The following is a 17,604-nucleotide window of genomic DNA, read 5'->3' as shown; positions in this document are numbered from 1 at the left end:
ATTGAATGTCTGATGATGTAATTGATTTGAGGGGTTCCCAAAAGTGCCATCAGCCATCTACCTCTTGGTTCTATATATTTCTCTGATAAATCCAATCTCAAGCAGGTGCTACCTTTACTGTTACAAATTGACATCGCTAGGCTTACATTTTTTTAGTTTTTATTCATTTTAATGAGAAAAAAGATAACAATGAAAGTTTTAAAACAGGTTAGTAGGACAGTTACAATAATACATTGCATATTGTTGTCTTTGTAGTATTCAGAGGATAAGATGTAGACATGATATCTTGTCTAAACAGTGTTAGTACAAACCTTTCTTCTCATTGAACTAAGAGAAAGTAGCTGTATACTCAGTCCAAATATTGTAGGTACTTTAATTCAGCAAATTAACCCAATATAGTCCAATAGTCCATAATAATAGTGAGTTATCGGCACAACTGGCAATTGTCATAAGTTGCTGACTTGAGACTTTTACAGCTCAGCATATTAACACAGCTTTACTTTTTATACCTTATGGTTACACTTTTCTGCAGGATGGTTAAGACCAAGTTAAAGCAAGACCTATATAACTCAAAATGTAACTTCTGCTATCTGATAAGGTCAGTCAGATCTCTAGGCTTACATTCTAATTGTGATAATAATCTCAAAGTGAAAAAACCTTTCTCTTTCTCTACCAAAGTGAAAATAGTTACTGAGCTGTCTGGAAAGTGCAGCAAGACATTATCACCAATATGTGTCATTCATGAGTCAAGTGTCAGTTTCTGCATTTGGTCCAAGAAATCAGCAAAGAATCTGGGGATGTCCTAAAGTGCAAAACTGACTACAATTGGAATGGCTCCCCAAACAAGAATCAGAAAATCTAGAACTATTAACTGCAAAAAAGAATTGATGCCAGGCAGCCAAAGCCAACCAGAATCTGTATCAGCTAATCAGCCCTTAACTGCCATTCACAACATACACTCATTTTCTCCCATACAAACAACCTTTTAATAACCATGTTGAGAAATGTTACCATCTTAGCCAACTAATAGGAAAAAAAAAGGCTATGAGCACAATGTAGAAAGGCTGTATCGAACTACAAGACTGAAGATGTTGTATTTTGTATTATTCTTGGTCAGATACAAATGTCCATACTTTTTAGTGAAACCTGATAATGTGGTAATGTATCATTACATAATAAATTTAACTATTCCTTTTTTACTTACTGTATAACCAAACAGAACACACATAACAATGGAGTCAGAAGACTAGAACACCAAACAATGGTCACTGATTGAAAGCTAGTATGTATCTTACTTCTATCCACTACACTCCCCTGTCCATCCTCAGAGCAGCAAGAATTCCCTGTCCAATCAAATCAGAGTTCTTTGATCAACTAATTTTGAAAATGCTCATTCCTACCATATTAGAAGACTTCACTTTTTCATTATCTTCTGTGGCCATAGTACACTTCCCTTCTAGAAACTACACTGCTTTAGCAGTTCACTTCCTCTTAGCGATGTCTCAGAAGTTTAGAACTTACTTGAATGTAAAAGAACACATGTTTCTGAATACCAGCTTTGAGGTTTCTCTAGTAAAGCTTTCCTAAAACCTTAAGCTGTTAGTCATCTACTTTAGTCAACAGGCTGAATTAACAACCTAAACTACAGATCTTACCCTAATATATAATATGCCAACTTTAGTTTCAACTTTTAAATTTCAATGTCCAAACAGACCTTCCCACACCTTTTATTCCCTCAACCCTCAGCTTAAAGATCTTCCTTGAAGCATCTTGAAACAATAAATAGGGTGTGAAGGCACAGCTCTTCAAGATCTTGTGTCCTGGCTGCATCCCAGTTCTAGGGCACTTTATAAATGGATTGTTACCCTGAAGGCTAGGCATAAACAGCTTGAGGTTCTTGGGATGCACATATAAAACAGAACTTTACCTATTTTAAACTCCTGTCTTGCCTCTTTCTAACTCTAACTTTAATGGAGAAAAAAAAATGGGCTTCCCAACCTGCAAAACATCTTAGCTTTGGATTCTCTTCTTAGATGTCAACAACAGAGACTCTCTTACTGAGAAAGACTGTATGTTCTTTCCTCTGCTTTCAAGCACATCAGCTTGGACCAAAGTTAACTGCTCCTAAGACATTATCAAAAGCTCCAAAGAGTGGCCCAAAGAGTCCAAAATCTCTAAAATTTTAGCCTCAGTAACTTCACAGACAGTCATCATAAATGGTTATTTAAATGCTTGTTCTGTAATTCCTGAAGAAGAACTGTTAAGAGGACAGCAAAGTATTCACTGCCTTTTGTTCCATTTCAAATGTAAAAGTAGGTTTTTACAATGTCTACTTTCCAGGTACAAATTCTACTTTATTTAGCAGTCTTTCCATTTACAACTGCTCTGAAACTTGTAACAGATATAGATGATATAGATATAGATATAGATATAGATATAGATATAGATATAGATATAGATATCTTAAAGGGAGGATTTAATGACAAAAAGACATTCACTATGGGTGCAAACTCTGAGAACACCAATAGAACTAAGAAATCAATGCTCTCTCTCTTAGCCTCACCTTTGTCAAATTCAGAGTCAGGCACTACAACCATAGAAGAGGAGTCGGCCTGTTCAGCATCTCGCACTGAGTTCCACCGCAAGTTCTGGAACTATCTGACTCCTTATGGTAAATGTTCATTCCTGAACAATCACTGATTCTGGCCACCCCTGAAAGCAAGCAGGCACCAAGAACAACCCACTTAAAGCAGCTAACTTTAGCTTGAAGGATGAGTGGTTCAGCAAAGAAAAGCTGAGATACCATTTCAAAGAAGGAAATGTAGGCTAAATTGACAAAAGGAAAGAAAATAAACTGACGAAAGAGCTACCCACTGTTCATGGTAACGACAAGTGCTAACAACTTTTTAAAATTTCAATGTACTGTATGTTTTCTTTGTTAATGCATGATCTTTGTTGTGTGCTTACATTTACTATCCATTTGGTTCACTGGAAAAGTTTTTATCAAATTCTTACTTATCCCTAGATGTCAATTCAAAATAAAATTTATATATGTAAAAGTGCTTACACAGACAACATGCACACACACACACACACACACACACACATATATATATACATATATATAAATTTAACACAAATTTCTACTGTGGGGAATAAGAAATAAAATAAATTTATATGAGCCTAATTTTGTATCCATGATCTGGATCACACAATTCAACTAATTTCAAAAATAGGTCCAAAGTATTACTGCACACCAAAGGTTTTCTGTGTTCTCAAAATGCACATAATTTACCCAAGATTCAGAAATAAAAATAAATGAAGACATACATAAAAGATCAGCTCCTAACCTCATGGACTTCATAGTGCAACAGGGAAAACACACAAAAATAAATGTAATACTATTATTATAAAGTGATAAGCCAAGAATTGACTAGCCATGTACAAAACATTTATTTAAAGTTAATATAAGTAGCTGGGCACATGTCTGTAATCCCAACACTTGGGAGGCTGAGGCAGGAGGACTGCTGCAAGTTAGAAGCCAGCCTGGACTACAAAGCAAGACCTCCTGTCAAAAACCCTAAAATCAATCCATCAATATAACTTGATCATAGGTGATGGAATATGTGTTATTCTAGTTATTAAATTAGTATTTCTGTATAAAATATCAGAAAGCATTGATATTGAAACTTTAGCATGTACAAATTAATGTTCAATATGCCAAGAATGAAATACACAGTTAATATGAAAAGGCTGTGTGTCAATATAAATTCAAATGTAGACAGTTCTTTTAATATAAGCAAACATGAGTTCTTTAGTATTAAGAAATGCCATTAATCTACCTAACATGGTAAGTGAATTAAATATATTTTAAAGTTTTATTTTTTAAAATACATTCCATTCAAATGCAAAATATAACTTTTTGAGACATCCTAAACATCACTAAAATAAAAATTATTCTGGTTACCAAATTTCAGATGAAAAGACTAAGAAGGAAGAGTCACTGTCACATTCAAGAAGAAATACAACTTAAAATTTCCCTTTTGAGAAAAATGCTACGATCAATACACCAAAAGAAAAATAACTTGATCCACAAAATACCCTCAAAGTATTTCTTTTGTTTTCAATATAGTAAATGGCATGCCAATTAGAATTAAAAACAAATAAAATTAGAATACTATTCTCTATAACTGAAGGACCAATGACAGATCTCACAGTAATTCATGAAGAAATAAGAATTTATGAATTCAGTAATTCATGAAAAAATTTACAAAGTCTATAGTTAGAATCTATAGTTGTATTTATTGTTGTATAAGACAACTATTCAAAAAGCCTTATGAATTTCCACTAATATTAGGCTTCAGTTTTGTCTTTTCTAATAATTCATATTTACATTAAAATCTGTGATAAACTATTCTGTTATAAAAAAGATAACATATGACATTTAGTAACATCTCCCTCAAGGTAGGAGAAATCATACGTAAACATAGTAAAATGTATTTATAAAAGAAGCCTTTAAATTAAGTAACATGCCTGCTTTACAACAGAAAGTCAACCAACAAAATCTCTTTAATATAATTAACTTTCTAATAATGCTACATTAAATTTAATTCCTCCTAAAGCTGAAGCTTGATGAGCAGCTTAACAGCAGAGCTACAACGTAAAATCCTAGGAAACACTAATTTACTCACTATTATAAAATACTCCCTACTCCATATTTCAATGTTATAAGTCAACTATAACATTATACAAAATATATGCATCTACAATGAAGCCACTCATTTTATTTCTCAGTATATTGGTAATTCTTTATCAAACTCCCACAATCCACTTAAGTAGTAAAAATAGATCTCTGCCTTTGGCCAACAAAAGTCACAGTTGCATTGGAAAATCCTGTACTTTACTGCATACTTAATCTTTTGTCTGTGAAACTTTTAATTTGGGAGGCAAGGCAAGTGTAAAACAACAATGAAAAGCTATCTGTATCCTTATACAGGAAGAAAGAATAAACAAAAAAAAATTTGATAAAGATGACTACAACAAAGGTACACTTAAAGGAAAAAGCTGTTTTCAAGTTTCATTAGTTCCTTTCTTTTCAGTTATAAAAGGTACTGTGATAGAATTCACTATTCCCACCTTATATTTTTGATAACCTTTAAAATTAAGACTGGAAATAAAACTCATTTTGGAAGTATTAGAAGCTTCCTACCTGTAACAAGTCACTCAGGACGCCTAAGCAAATTTTATTAATTTTGTTAGTAAATAAATATAAGTTTTGTACTTTTTTATAATGCCTAGTATTTCCAACATATTTTTGAGAATCAGCTTAAATTTTCACATTTCATCATGAATGTTTTGGAATAATAAAACCCTAACCCTAAAAATCAAGAAATATTAACACTTCAAATGACTTATGTTCTATAATCACTATAGTCAATAGCTTAATATTAACATTTCTGTTTGTTATTTACAAATATAAAAAGGTCTAAAAAGTTTCCATTTAAAACTTGACAGAATGTTTAAATATGCACAAAAAAATTTTAAACCTAAATTTTCATACTCCAAAACTTAATGAAGTACAAAGTCTTAGGGGGTTTGTAGGATGTATTATTTCAGTTCTACATATTACCAAGAATTTAAAGTTTAACAGTAAAGATAGTGCTTGCATACTTCATGGTAGATATTCACTGCACTGAAGAGTTAAATTTGCTTTTACCTGAAGAGAAATATTTCACTTCCATTTATAGTCTATATCTGTAAGAACCCCATCTGTTAAAACCTCACCCAGCACAGACTGCGAAGTGCAAACTAGTTACACACCCAAATTAGTTACCAGCTTTTAAAAGCTGTACTGCCTCTATCAGGTTAAAATGCACTAAGTAAGCATACAAATACTATTATCACATCATCTAAATTAAAAATGGTATTGAGAAAGACTGGGGAAAAAAAATCCTTAAAACGTGTTTCTTTAAATATACAGAAGTACAGTAGAAGCTACCACGTTAACTTAATTGTTAAGATTTCATCTCTTAAAAAAAGAAAACAAGACTAGCTCTGGCTTCCTATGTTCAGCTAGTTAAAACTAAAAGTCCCTAGAAAGCCTGTATCTCTACTAATGATCTCTAAACAATTGAGCATAATAAGGGGGTGACATGGTCTCATATTTACACAGACTTTTGTGATGATTTAGTTGAAGGGTAACAAAAGTAGAAAGGTGTTTTGTATTTTAAACAACAATAAACATAAAAGACAATCTTTGACTAAACACACAAGAAAATATAAATAACTTTTCTGTGCATTTGAGAAGTTCATACACTACAGACATCATCTGAGCCCTTTCTCGGGGCACTACTGCCATAGCTGCAGCTTTCTTTCAGTGTTCCAATAGATGTAATAAAAATAAGTGTTTATCGAAAAATTCGCACTGCATAGGCGTTATAAAATCCCCTGGCAATCGTATTTTTATATTCCTGTAACTCCACACCAAATACAATAATAAACTCATTGCTCCTGATGTACACCTCACCTTCCAAAACCCAACCTTACAGTATGTCAAATCCTAGATATTGCCAAGGAAATTGTTTAGAAAGGTTTCCTGCAAGGGGGGGAAACTGCGCATTGACATAGCAACTAAAAATGAACTCCTCTTAATTATAGTCTATTTATGATTATTCTCTCCTTAATTCTTCCCCCTTTCATCCTGTCATCTTCAATGCTTTTTAGCCTTCCGTAGATAGCGCAAAACATTAAGTCATACACAGTTCTGCAGTAACTCTTTATCATGAAAGAAACCAAAACCTGGGGCTGCGTTTTACATCTTTCCTTTAATCTTCATCCACACTCCAGAAAGCAACCATAGAAACCAACCTGTATGATTTTGTGCCCTGGCATTTTAACACTTTGTGTGCACATGCACAAAAATGACTAACAGATGAGCATATTCAGGGAAGTATTACAAAGGAGAGAAGGCTGCCTAAAAGATGAGGTTGGGGGTGGGTACTGGCACAACCCTCTTCATCACAGCCTCCGAATATAAAGACAGATGCAAAACTGCATCAATTTCCTCCTCCCTCCAAAACATAACAGCCTAGCTGCTTAAAATGCGCTTCTCACATTTCAGGAGCACAAGGGAATTTAGGCTCCCGGGGCACACTGTCATCACTGAGAGCGACACCACGAACTGACAAGAGTGCTAGAGAAAGAAAACGCTAGGTCTCCTTTAAACTCTAAAATCGACCCAAAACCCTCCAGGCAGGACCGATTTATTCCGTCTGGTGAAGTGATAAGATGTGGTGTTAAGTTGGGCACTGCGCTCAGGTGGCAAGAGGGGACCAGAAGAGAGAGAGGAGGGAGGTGGCGCGTGGCTTTGGCAGCGGGCAGGCGGGTCACCCGCTGGGCGATACTGGCCCAAGGAGCTGTGCTCCCGGGGCCGCGCAGCGCGTGTGACCCGGGGTGGAAGAGGGGGACACGAGGCTTGGGGACAGGGATGTGGGGGGTGGGGAGGCAGAGGAGTGCATCCCCTTTCCCTTACCAGGTTGAGCACCGTCTCCACGATGTCCCTGTTGCTGACCTCTCCGACCTGTATGAGTCCAATCAACACTGCGAATTTCATCCGGATGTTGCGGATCGGCACCGAAGGGTTAATCATTCCCGCGGGGAGCACCACCGAGCCGGAGCCGGACGCCCCCCTCGACTCCCCCATCCCAACGCCTCCGCCGCTCCCGCCGCTGGCCCCGCCGCCTCCGCCTCCGGCCCCGACGGCGAGGAGCCCCACGGGCACGGGCTGAGGCTCGAGCCCCGGGCCCGGGCCCGGCTTCTCGCTCGCCATTGGGCACTCTCCCGAGGAGAAGGGAAGAGCCCCGGCGCCGCCTCCGCTGGTACCGTTATACCTGCCTCGGCCCCCGCCCCCCGGCCGTCGCCTCGGAGCCCCAGCATCCACCAGCGCCGCGGCGCCGGGCCCGCTCCCAGCCGGCCTCCGCCCGGCCCGCGCTGGCGCTCTCCCTGGCTGAGGCGGCGGGGAATTCGCGAGCTTATTCCCCGCGGTGGCGGCGCCGCTAACCGCTTCCCGGCGAGCGCCAGTGCCCGCCCAGCAGCTGTGCCGCCACCGCTGCCTCCTCGCTCCCCCTCCCGGTCGGTCCGGCCCGGCCCGCCCCCCGCAGAGATGCTGCCGCTGCTAGGAAAAGCCTTGCGGGGCGAGCGGCTGGCCGCGGCGCGGAGGGTGCCGGCGCGCAGGCTGTGGCCGACTCCACGGACGCCGCCGCCGCCGCCGCTGCTACGGGCGCCACTGTTGTTGTGAAGCCCCGACGCCGCCGCTCACTCCGCCATGTTGCCGCCCCCTGCCTGCGGTAGCGGCCACTGCGCCTGCGCAGAGGCTCGGGGGCGGAGCCCTCGCCGCATTTCCCCCCCCCCCCCGTCGCCCTGCCCTCCTTCTCCTTCCACCCACCCATCCCCGCACCCTCCCCCAACCATCCTGAACTGAGAGAGAGGTGAGCAGGTGCATGGGAAGGGCTGCCAGACACTGGGGCAAGCTGGCAGAGGCGGGGTGGCGGGTGGCTTCTTTGAGTTGTTCCCTCGAGGGTGGCTTTTCCCTGTGGGGAAGGAAGGACACAGTGTGCGTGCCTTGCCTTTGCTGCCACTGCCTCCTTTCCTCTACTGTATATTCTTGTGCCAGGAGGAGGTTCGTCATCGTGGCCGCGTCCAGCTGCTGCTCCTGCCGGGGCCACGTGCCTCGTAAGGTAGGGGAGTGGCAGAGGACCTCTTCCTGCCCCTCTTTGCCATTCCTGACAGTCCTGTCCGCCTGCCCTGCCTGGAATTTCCCAAAGGAAAAGTGGCTGGCAAAGCAGAAAAACGCACCAAGAGGGACGATTCTGCGCGACCTGGGAAAGGATTAAGATGGAGTGTAACGCATCTTTTTCCACAGCCATGAAAGAGGCTGACACCTGCTCACACAGGCGCGATTTAAAATAGAACTTGTCAAACAGTGATCCTCTCCGGAAAGGGCTCCTCGGAACAACAGACAGCTTTTAAACTCATCTCCCAACCTCAAAAAGCGGCTCTTTGTGACACTGTGCGGTAACTAGGTGGGAGCAACTGATCAAACCCTTTTAAATTCCCCCAACGGTCTTCAGGTATGATGCCAATTAATGATGCCTCCCTTTGTCATAGGCGTGTGCGGTTTGGAGGATTTTTGAAATTATTAAAAAGAGTGACTTTTCACTGCCAGTTTTGATCCTTAAGAAAAGTAGATTTTGAGGTCTACAGGGCTACACAGGGAAAACCACTTAACTTTTAATTTTAAAAAAATTAACATGTTCTCAATAATCTTTCTACTTGAGCTGAATTAAAACTAAATAAACATGACTGCTAATTTCTTTTCCAAAACAGAATATGTAATTTTCTTGCCGTTTTCGATAAACATGTATTACCAGACACCAGAAATACTAGGTATCTGTTGGTAAGGTCAAATCATTTTAATTGCCATCTGAAACCAAAAGTCAAAATACAAATTCATAATAGTCTGATGTATGATTAATTGTGTTTAACTGGACCTGTTAGTGAAGCTGACTCCCAACATACAAGTATAAGAAAAATTCTTTAAAAAGTACAGGTTATAACAAAAGTTCTTGAAAACAAGTGCTTAAGAGTCATTCTTTGTTACACTATCTGCTTAAACTAGTGCTGGAGTAGTTAAATAATGCTTTAAAATTGGTATGTATATTTAAATTAAGTAGCAATGGAATTAGAAAAATCTACCTTGGCCGAAACTATATGAGAAATGTTCAAAGCATATATCTTAGTGTGATTTGAGATATACTATAATTGAAAAACTGTGATATTTATAGCTATCTACAGCATTTTGTCTTTCCCAGGTGAGTATTAATCTACTTCTCAGATAACTATTATATATTTCACTGTAAATTTAAAAAGCTACATCTTTTTAAATACATAAATCCTTACTAAAAGGTCGTACCGTGGTTTTCTACCCCTCTATGAATGTATAAACATATAAAACATATATATCAGCAGTTTCTGCCTCTTGCTATTTTTAGACTTCTTACATGACTGTTTTGAAAGACAGTGACAACCTGAACCGGTTTTCATTTTCATTATAAATAAATAGTTTAACAACATTTTAACATTTCTGTTTTAATGTTTTTTAAGGAATATGTGTATGTATTTCAGTTTTGTTTTACTTGTTCATTTTTCTTTGGTGGAGACAAGTAGGCAAAGAAGATATTCACTATTTCAAAGTAGTAAAAATCCATTTCTTTTACATACTTAACTCAGTTGTAGAGATTTGTACAAGAGCCCATCAATTAAATTCTCCAGTAGACTTTCAGCTCATCACAGGCAGTATAGCACTGAAAAGTACACAAAGCTTTGAATGAGACACATAACTTATTACCTGTGCATTCTACTCTAGCTAGTTGAACTTCACTCTCCTAGTTTCTTAATATCTGTCTCATAAGGAGGTAAGAATGGAGTGAAAGAATTTGTGTTCAGCAGCTAGCATACACTAAAATGTGTTCTTGTATCCTTAGTAGACAGGTACAATGTGTGCCAACTGATGGGTAAACACACATAAGACCAATTATAATCATGTATAAGTCTTTTTAAGTTAATTGTGTATTTTCAATAATATCTCCAAAAGTGTAATGTTTAGAAAAGACAATGTCTATTTTCTTTTGGCCTACAAAGGCTATTTCCCCGCAGATCTTCATATAATTTAGCATTAATTAGGAATATTTTAAAATAGAAGCTCTATAATAATAGAAATCTCCAAGTATTTGTTTTCAGTATTTTCAAATCTCCAGTGTAAAAACATGGCATATGGTGAATGGCAATTTTGTAGACATTTTACATGTTCATGCTTTCAAATGGCAACCCTTCAAAGATCAGAAGCCCATGAATCTGAGTTCTAAGAGGCAATATGACACAGAAATAGAGAACACATGTTCTGGATTCAACAGGACCAGGCCTGGGTTGTTCACCACCCACTTCCACGTGCCATCTTGAGCAAATGACTGAGCTTCAAAGTCTCAGTTTACCCAAACCGGTACAGGTATGAGCACCCAATTCCCTGAGATCGAAGCCCATAACACTGTGCACTTAAGGCACTTAACACATAACAACTGTCAACCATTGGTGTAGTTGTTTTCTATCAGGGTTGTTCCCCCATGTGATCCCTTCCTTGACTTTGGGAAAATACCATGTTGTAATTATTTTTGTGTTTACAACGTCTAAAATCCTGACTTAAACTTTACTTTTAAATGTGTTAAAAATAAGTAGATGAAAACAGTAGCTCAAAGTACAAATGTTCCTGTTCCCTTCACCTATTTTTTTAAAGAACAGATTTCTGGCTTTCCTCAATCCAAATTCCGTGTGGGTTGAGACCAGTATAAAACAGAGTAACTCTTACCTCAACCTCAGCCTTTAAAAAATATAACTTCTGTTTCATAACCACAAATCAAATTGCACTGGTTTAGTTTGGTTTTGTTTGAGGGTTTTAGCAGCATGGCACTAATGAGTCATGTAATATAATAATTCATATTTGGCATACTGTAGGTTTTCAGATAATTTTGAGTCTGTTCCCCTTTCATGTTAAAATTGTCAAACTGCTTTGTTTCTAGGCACGTTGTTATTAAAAACAGCCTCTCTCCAACATGTATGTGTATTTACATGTAGATTTTGAGATACAGTATACAGAATTGTATGTGCATGTATATATGTATATATATATATATTATTTCTATTTCATTTATATTTAAATTTCATTTGTTAGACATTTCTTAATCCTTAATATAGTGCCCAAATAATATATTGTTCTATTCTTCTTATCTTCAAATTTGAGAGAATTCCTTTCATATTTTCATCCAAATATTTAACTAAACAGAATAAAACCTCAGTAGTCATCAGTAGAAATCAACTCACAGTTTTCAAGATATATGTGCTAAATCAACACAGAATTATGAAATTCATTTAGTAGATTACATCCAACTTTTTTAATGAAGTACAATAAGAACATAAGAAATGAGAAATATTAAAATATATCTGTTATAAGGATAGTTACTTTTATGAAACTTTAAATAATTATATATGTACCTATATACAGAAAATGTGTGCATATGACATAAAATGAGTTCCTACTGCAAGTTTAGTCAAAAATATAAAATCATCTATTTAAGGTTTTCATAAGCTCTTGTTTGCTATAATTAGCTGTTACAATATGTTAGCATCTACTCTGTAGCATTTCTCTAACCTGTCCAAAAGTTTGAAAACTAGCCCACTGAAACCTGGATACAATCTGCCTTTCAACATGAAAATATTAAATGAAAGTATAAAGATGTGAATTATTAAATATCCTGGTGGTACTAAACAACTTACAAGAGATTTTCAAGAATTTACCTCTATCTGTCTTTAGAATTGCAATCTTCTGGCACTTCTGCTTCTTTATGACTCTTCAAAGTTCATTGAGAGTTGTTCTCTGATCAAGCTTTAGGATGTTTTCAGAAACAGTGAATACATTTTTTCCTGCATTGAAGATGCATTTAGACTAGACAAGTGCCTATTTGTAATTCTTTCATCAAACTTTTACTTCTGTTTCTTTCAGTTACTGTTAGGCTTTATTACTCTGGTAATTTTTCTCCTAAACAGAGAATACAGGCAATAAACAGAAATTCAGTATTTGTTACCCAAGTTGACCCATTTCTGAAAAGGCTAAAATGTTGATGCTTAACAACCAACAAATACTTGGGTGACTACTGTGTGGAGAAATAAAAGACACTAGGTTAGTTGAAATAAATGATTCTGAATTTTCCATTTAGAAAATTATTGTCTTACTGGGTGTGGTGATGCATGTCTGTAATCCCAACTCTCTTACCAGGCTGCTGAAGGAAGATCATCCTGAGTTCAAGGCTAACCTAGGCTACATAATGAGGCCAGCCTGAGCTATACAGCAAGACCCTGTCTAAAATATATATATATATATATATATATATATATATATATATATGTATAGTCTTTACACATAGTAATTTAATCAGAAAATTAGTGCATGAAAAATGTGAAGTGAATGATATGAAAGTAATATCTGCTAGAATTTCAAAAGAACTGCAGCATACAAGCATTCTGATGCACATGCACTTCAAATGTGACATGATTCTACACACATATATACCACATGCACATATTTACTCACCACTAAATGAGAATTACTTCTGCCCATTATTTCTAGCAGTATGTCTAGCTTAAATTCTCACTTCCATCATCCTGATTCCTGTGCAAAAAAATGTTATAGACGGTCTCAATGTCTCAGCACTCTCTTTTCCTGTCCATTTTTACATTATAATGCATTATAATCTTCCTAAAGATCCATCTTTTAGTGGTCCAGAACTTTTACTCTATTAATAACTGTAGTTTCTAGTTTCTACATACACACATCACCTGTTTTTTTGTTTTGTTTTCTTTTGTTTTGTTGGTCTAAAGACAACAACATCCAAAAAGTCAAGGGTTCTTATCTTGATGCCAAAATCCTCTTTCTATATTTTGGCTTTCTTTTAAGTTTATCTCATTCTGTTCCTAACAGAAACCTATATACCCATGCTTACCTGGCAGGGGAGATACCATGATCAAGAAACCTATGTACCCTTTACCAATCGCTCTTAACTTTCATGAATGTACACCTCAAAATTATGTTACTAGCTGCTAGATTCTTACCTAGAGGTTTTTCTTTTCTTTTAATACCCATTATTGGAAAATATATGTGAAGGACAGCAATAGTCTCTCATTTAATTTAGGTATTGTAAAATTTAAATTATTTTAACTTTTAAAAAATTGCATACCTGCATATATTTCAAATACACATACACACTGTTGTTGATTAAATTGTGTTAGCTGACTGCAAAATAGAAACATGTAAGACAATCATGGCAAAGGAAAAATCACTTCAGGACCACCAAAAGCAGAGAGCAGAAGAAGAGCCCTTGAGGCTGTAGCTACAGATCAGGTATGATTCCCACTGTTACACCCTTATGAGCCACCCAGACGCGCACAGAGTTGCTTTCCTACTCTCCAGAGGGTCTCTAAACATGTTGATAATTAATATTAACTGTTACAAATACAATGAATTAGTTGTTTCTTACTAACTTGCCAAGAATAAGTCAATATATGTAGACACCTATATAACTTCTTCACTGAAATTTCTTATGAAATAAAAGGAGAAAAATGTATTTTTATCATGTTTTCAAACTAACAAAGATTGAAGAGAAAGTTTCTTTTTGCCTTGTATAATGATGTCTGTTGCCTCGTAGTTGTCATTGAGCTTGGGATACATCTTCTTATGGTTTGTGTCTAGTTGTCCCCCAAATTCTCATGAAGTCATAGCCTGGACTGCTAGACTTTGTGATTAATTCATAATCCAGTCCTGGGACTATGAGTGTGAGTCTACACCTGGCCTGGGGCAGATAGCCTGAATGTAACATGAGGAAGACAGACTTGCTGTCTGTTGCCACCATTACCACTACTCCTCCCATCTGTTCTTGCTGTTTTGCTATTTTCTGCTACCATGAACTACTGCCCTCTGCCATGTGGCACTCTGCCTTGGAGACAGGCAAGTATAGACTGAAACCTCCACTAATTGTAAGCTAAATAAACCTTTTCTTCCTTAATTTTGAGTGTCGGGTATTTTGTCCCAGCAACACACAAGAGAAAAATAGCCAAGACGTATTTGCTGAAGCAGCAGTATGTTAAAAGAGAGAAGTTTGTGTAATTTTTACATGCTGATTATTGTTGAAGTTACAACTGTCATTCATCATTTATCTACTATCTATCATGTACTTTTAAGTGTGTTATTTCTAAATCTCACTATAGTACAACTAACTGTCTCCATTTTTCATATGAAGAAGTTAATATGAAATGAAGTTCAGCCACTTATGAGGTTACACTTAAGAAAGTTACACAGTTAGGATTTCATCTCAACTATGGGTGGATAAAGTCTTAGACCACTATCCCAAATTGGGCCCTCCACCAAGGCCATATTTAATTTTTATTAAACTTACCACATGAAAAATAATAATGGAAAGAACTACTTATAAAGCACAACATCATCATGCTTTTGTATGTTTTGGTGAGAGTGCCTACCAAGAAATGATAATCTGATTTCATTTCTCTATACCTATATAGCTTCAGACAATTTCATTATCCTTTTGTTTCCTGGAAATTATTGTATGTCTGCACAAAAATAATTTGAAATAAACAAATTGTTTTTAATTATACATTAAGATTAACCTGAATTTAATAGTTGCATTAATATATAACTCCTTGGACTGAGGAGATAGCTCAGTGGTCTAAGCACCTGCCTGGCAAGTTCAAGAACCCAGGTTTGATCCCTGGTAGTGCATGCTATGCCCACTCTGTGCTGAGCCAGCCACTGAAAGCAGATATGGTGGCACATGCCTGTAATCCCAGCTCTGGGGAGGCTGAGGCAGGAGGATCACTATGAGTCTGAGACCCTGTACCAAATAAATAAAGATCCTTAAAGTTAATATCCTTAACTTTTTATATACATATTACTAAAAATCACCAAGCCCCTATTGAAAGATCTTGCCATTATAATTTTATATAGAAAACACATACTGTACATATTAGGGGAAGAAAAATTCTGTGAGGAAATATCCAAGAATACTTCGAAATAGTAGCTCATCTCATGACTAAAATTTCTCTCAAGCAAGGGAAAGCATCTTTAACAAATTCTAGCGCAACTGAAAAGCAGTGCACAGAATCAATCAAAGCTTAGAACTGGAGCATAAAGATTTGGATTAGAGCCTCTCTCGGTGCCAGCAACCATAGATTAACTATGAAAGAATGACTTTAAACAACTGGCCCATTGATCCACTAGCTGGTGATACACAAGAAGTTTGAGGCTTATACTCAGATGCCCCAAATCTGTACTATATCTCTTTTTATTTAACAGAAGGGTCAAATCAGAAAATAAAAAATAAAAAACAGTATATGACCCATCCTTTTTACCTGAGAATTTAATTGTATGTATTTTGAGCTGTCCATTATCTACAGTTTCTTTGCTGTTAATTTCAAAAATGGAACATAACACAGGCAATCATTAGGCTAAAGGAATTATTAAGGGAACAAGGTACTTAATCATTTTAATGTTTATTACCTGCTAAATATCTATATGCATGTCTATATAAAACTTCATATCTGTTTGACTGATCTAATCGGGGGAGCAGTAAATGAAATGCCATGTGTTGGCCACAGTTTTTTCACTAGTTTCTTTGTTTATATTAAAACAAGCTCCACCAGATTTCTTCTTCAGGGACAAGAACACATAACAACAAGTTTCAAGTTACATGCTTAGTGAACCAAAGTAAATGGTTACATGGATTGCCCTCACAATTTGTAACTCCGAGTTGTCATTCAGAAAAACAACAGAGAATTCGCATGGCTATGTTATAAAATAAAAATTTCTCCCAAACATTTCAGTTTTTTTTTATCATCTCCATCATAACCCCAAAGCATCTTTTAAAGTATGATATAATAGCTGGAAAGAATGGGTCTGAAATTAGACTGAGCCCAGCCTGTGATGTAGGCCTCTAGTATCAGCACTTGAGAGGGTGAGGAAGGAGGACCACAAGTTCAAGTCTAGCCTGCGCTATTTGGTGATTTAGTGAGACCCTGTGTAAAAATTACTTAAAAAAAAAAATAAAATAGTGGCTGGGATTATAGCTTAGTGAGAATGCTCTAGGTTCATTATCCAGTACCAAAAGAAAGAGGGAGGGGGAAGGGAGGGAGGGAGGGAGGGAGAGAGAGAGAGAGAGAGAGAGAGAGAGAGAGAGAGAGAGGAGAGAGATAGAGAAGAGAGGGGAGAGAGCGAAGAAAAAAAGGAAAGGAAACAATAGACTGAATTCAAATTTCAACAAATTACCATTGAGCCTATATTTCTGCTTATGTAAAATATAAGTAATCTATATGTGCAGCTTAATGGACTTGAAAAGATAAAACACATATAAAGCTTTTAGAACAATAATATGTTCAATAGATGATACAATTTGTGTGGTGGATTGACATAAAAGGAGACCTTAGCGCAGTTTTTGAGTTTTTTAAAAAATAATTTTATTGAGGAACAAATAGCAATGAGACAGTTTCAAAACCGATTACTAGTACAGTTTCAATAATTATATATTGCATATTGTTGTCTTAGTGGTTATTCATTGTACCAGATGCAGACATGATATTCTGTCCACAGACACTATTAGAACAAATCTCTCTATTCATTGAATTAAGATAATATAGCTATATTTCTATCCTAACTATTTTGAATATACAGATACCAAATCGTCTTTCATTTGTATCACCCTTTTTTGTTTAGTTTTGTCAGAGAAGGGTATTCTATTGTCATTTAAATATTGTGGGTGCATAAATTAGCAAAATATTCCAATATAGTCCACTAGTCCATAATAGTAGTGGGTTATCTGCAGGACTAGCAATGTCAGAAGTTGTTGACTTGAGCCTTTTACAGTTCAGCATATTAATATGGCTTTACCTTTTATACTTCGTGTTAATACTTTTCTGTTGGATGGTTCAGACTAA

General features: G+C 37.1%; 1 protein-coding gene across 7 annotated transcripts in view; it reads right to left on the bottom strand.

Annotated features, from left to right (window-relative positions):
* Window positions 1-7,879, bottom strand: part of Nbea (neurobeachin) — a 760,086-nt gene extending 752,207 nt beyond the window's left edge. For all 7 annotated transcript variants that reach the window (XM_004631077.2, XM_023714988.1, XM_023714990.1 and 4 more), the window contains exon 1: window positions 7,532-7,879. In XM_004631077.2, the coding sequence (XP_004631134.1) occupies window positions 7,532-7,828 (297 nt within the window). In that variant the 5' untranslated portion in view covers window positions 7,829-7,879. The remainder of the gene's footprint in view (window positions 1-7,531) is intronic.
* Window positions 7,880-17,604: the final 9,725 nt, after the last annotated feature.

The sequence above is a fragment of the Octodon degus genome, unplaced genomic scaffold (genome assembly GCF_000260255.1).
Source record: "Octodon degus isolate 3935 unplaced genomic scaffold, OctDeg1.0 scaffold00038, whole genome shotgun sequence".
NCBI classification, from domain to species: domain Eukaryota; kingdom Metazoa; phylum Chordata; class Mammalia; order Rodentia; family Octodontidae; genus Octodon; species Octodon degus.
This window is presented reverse-complemented; position numbering and strand designations above follow the sequence as displayed.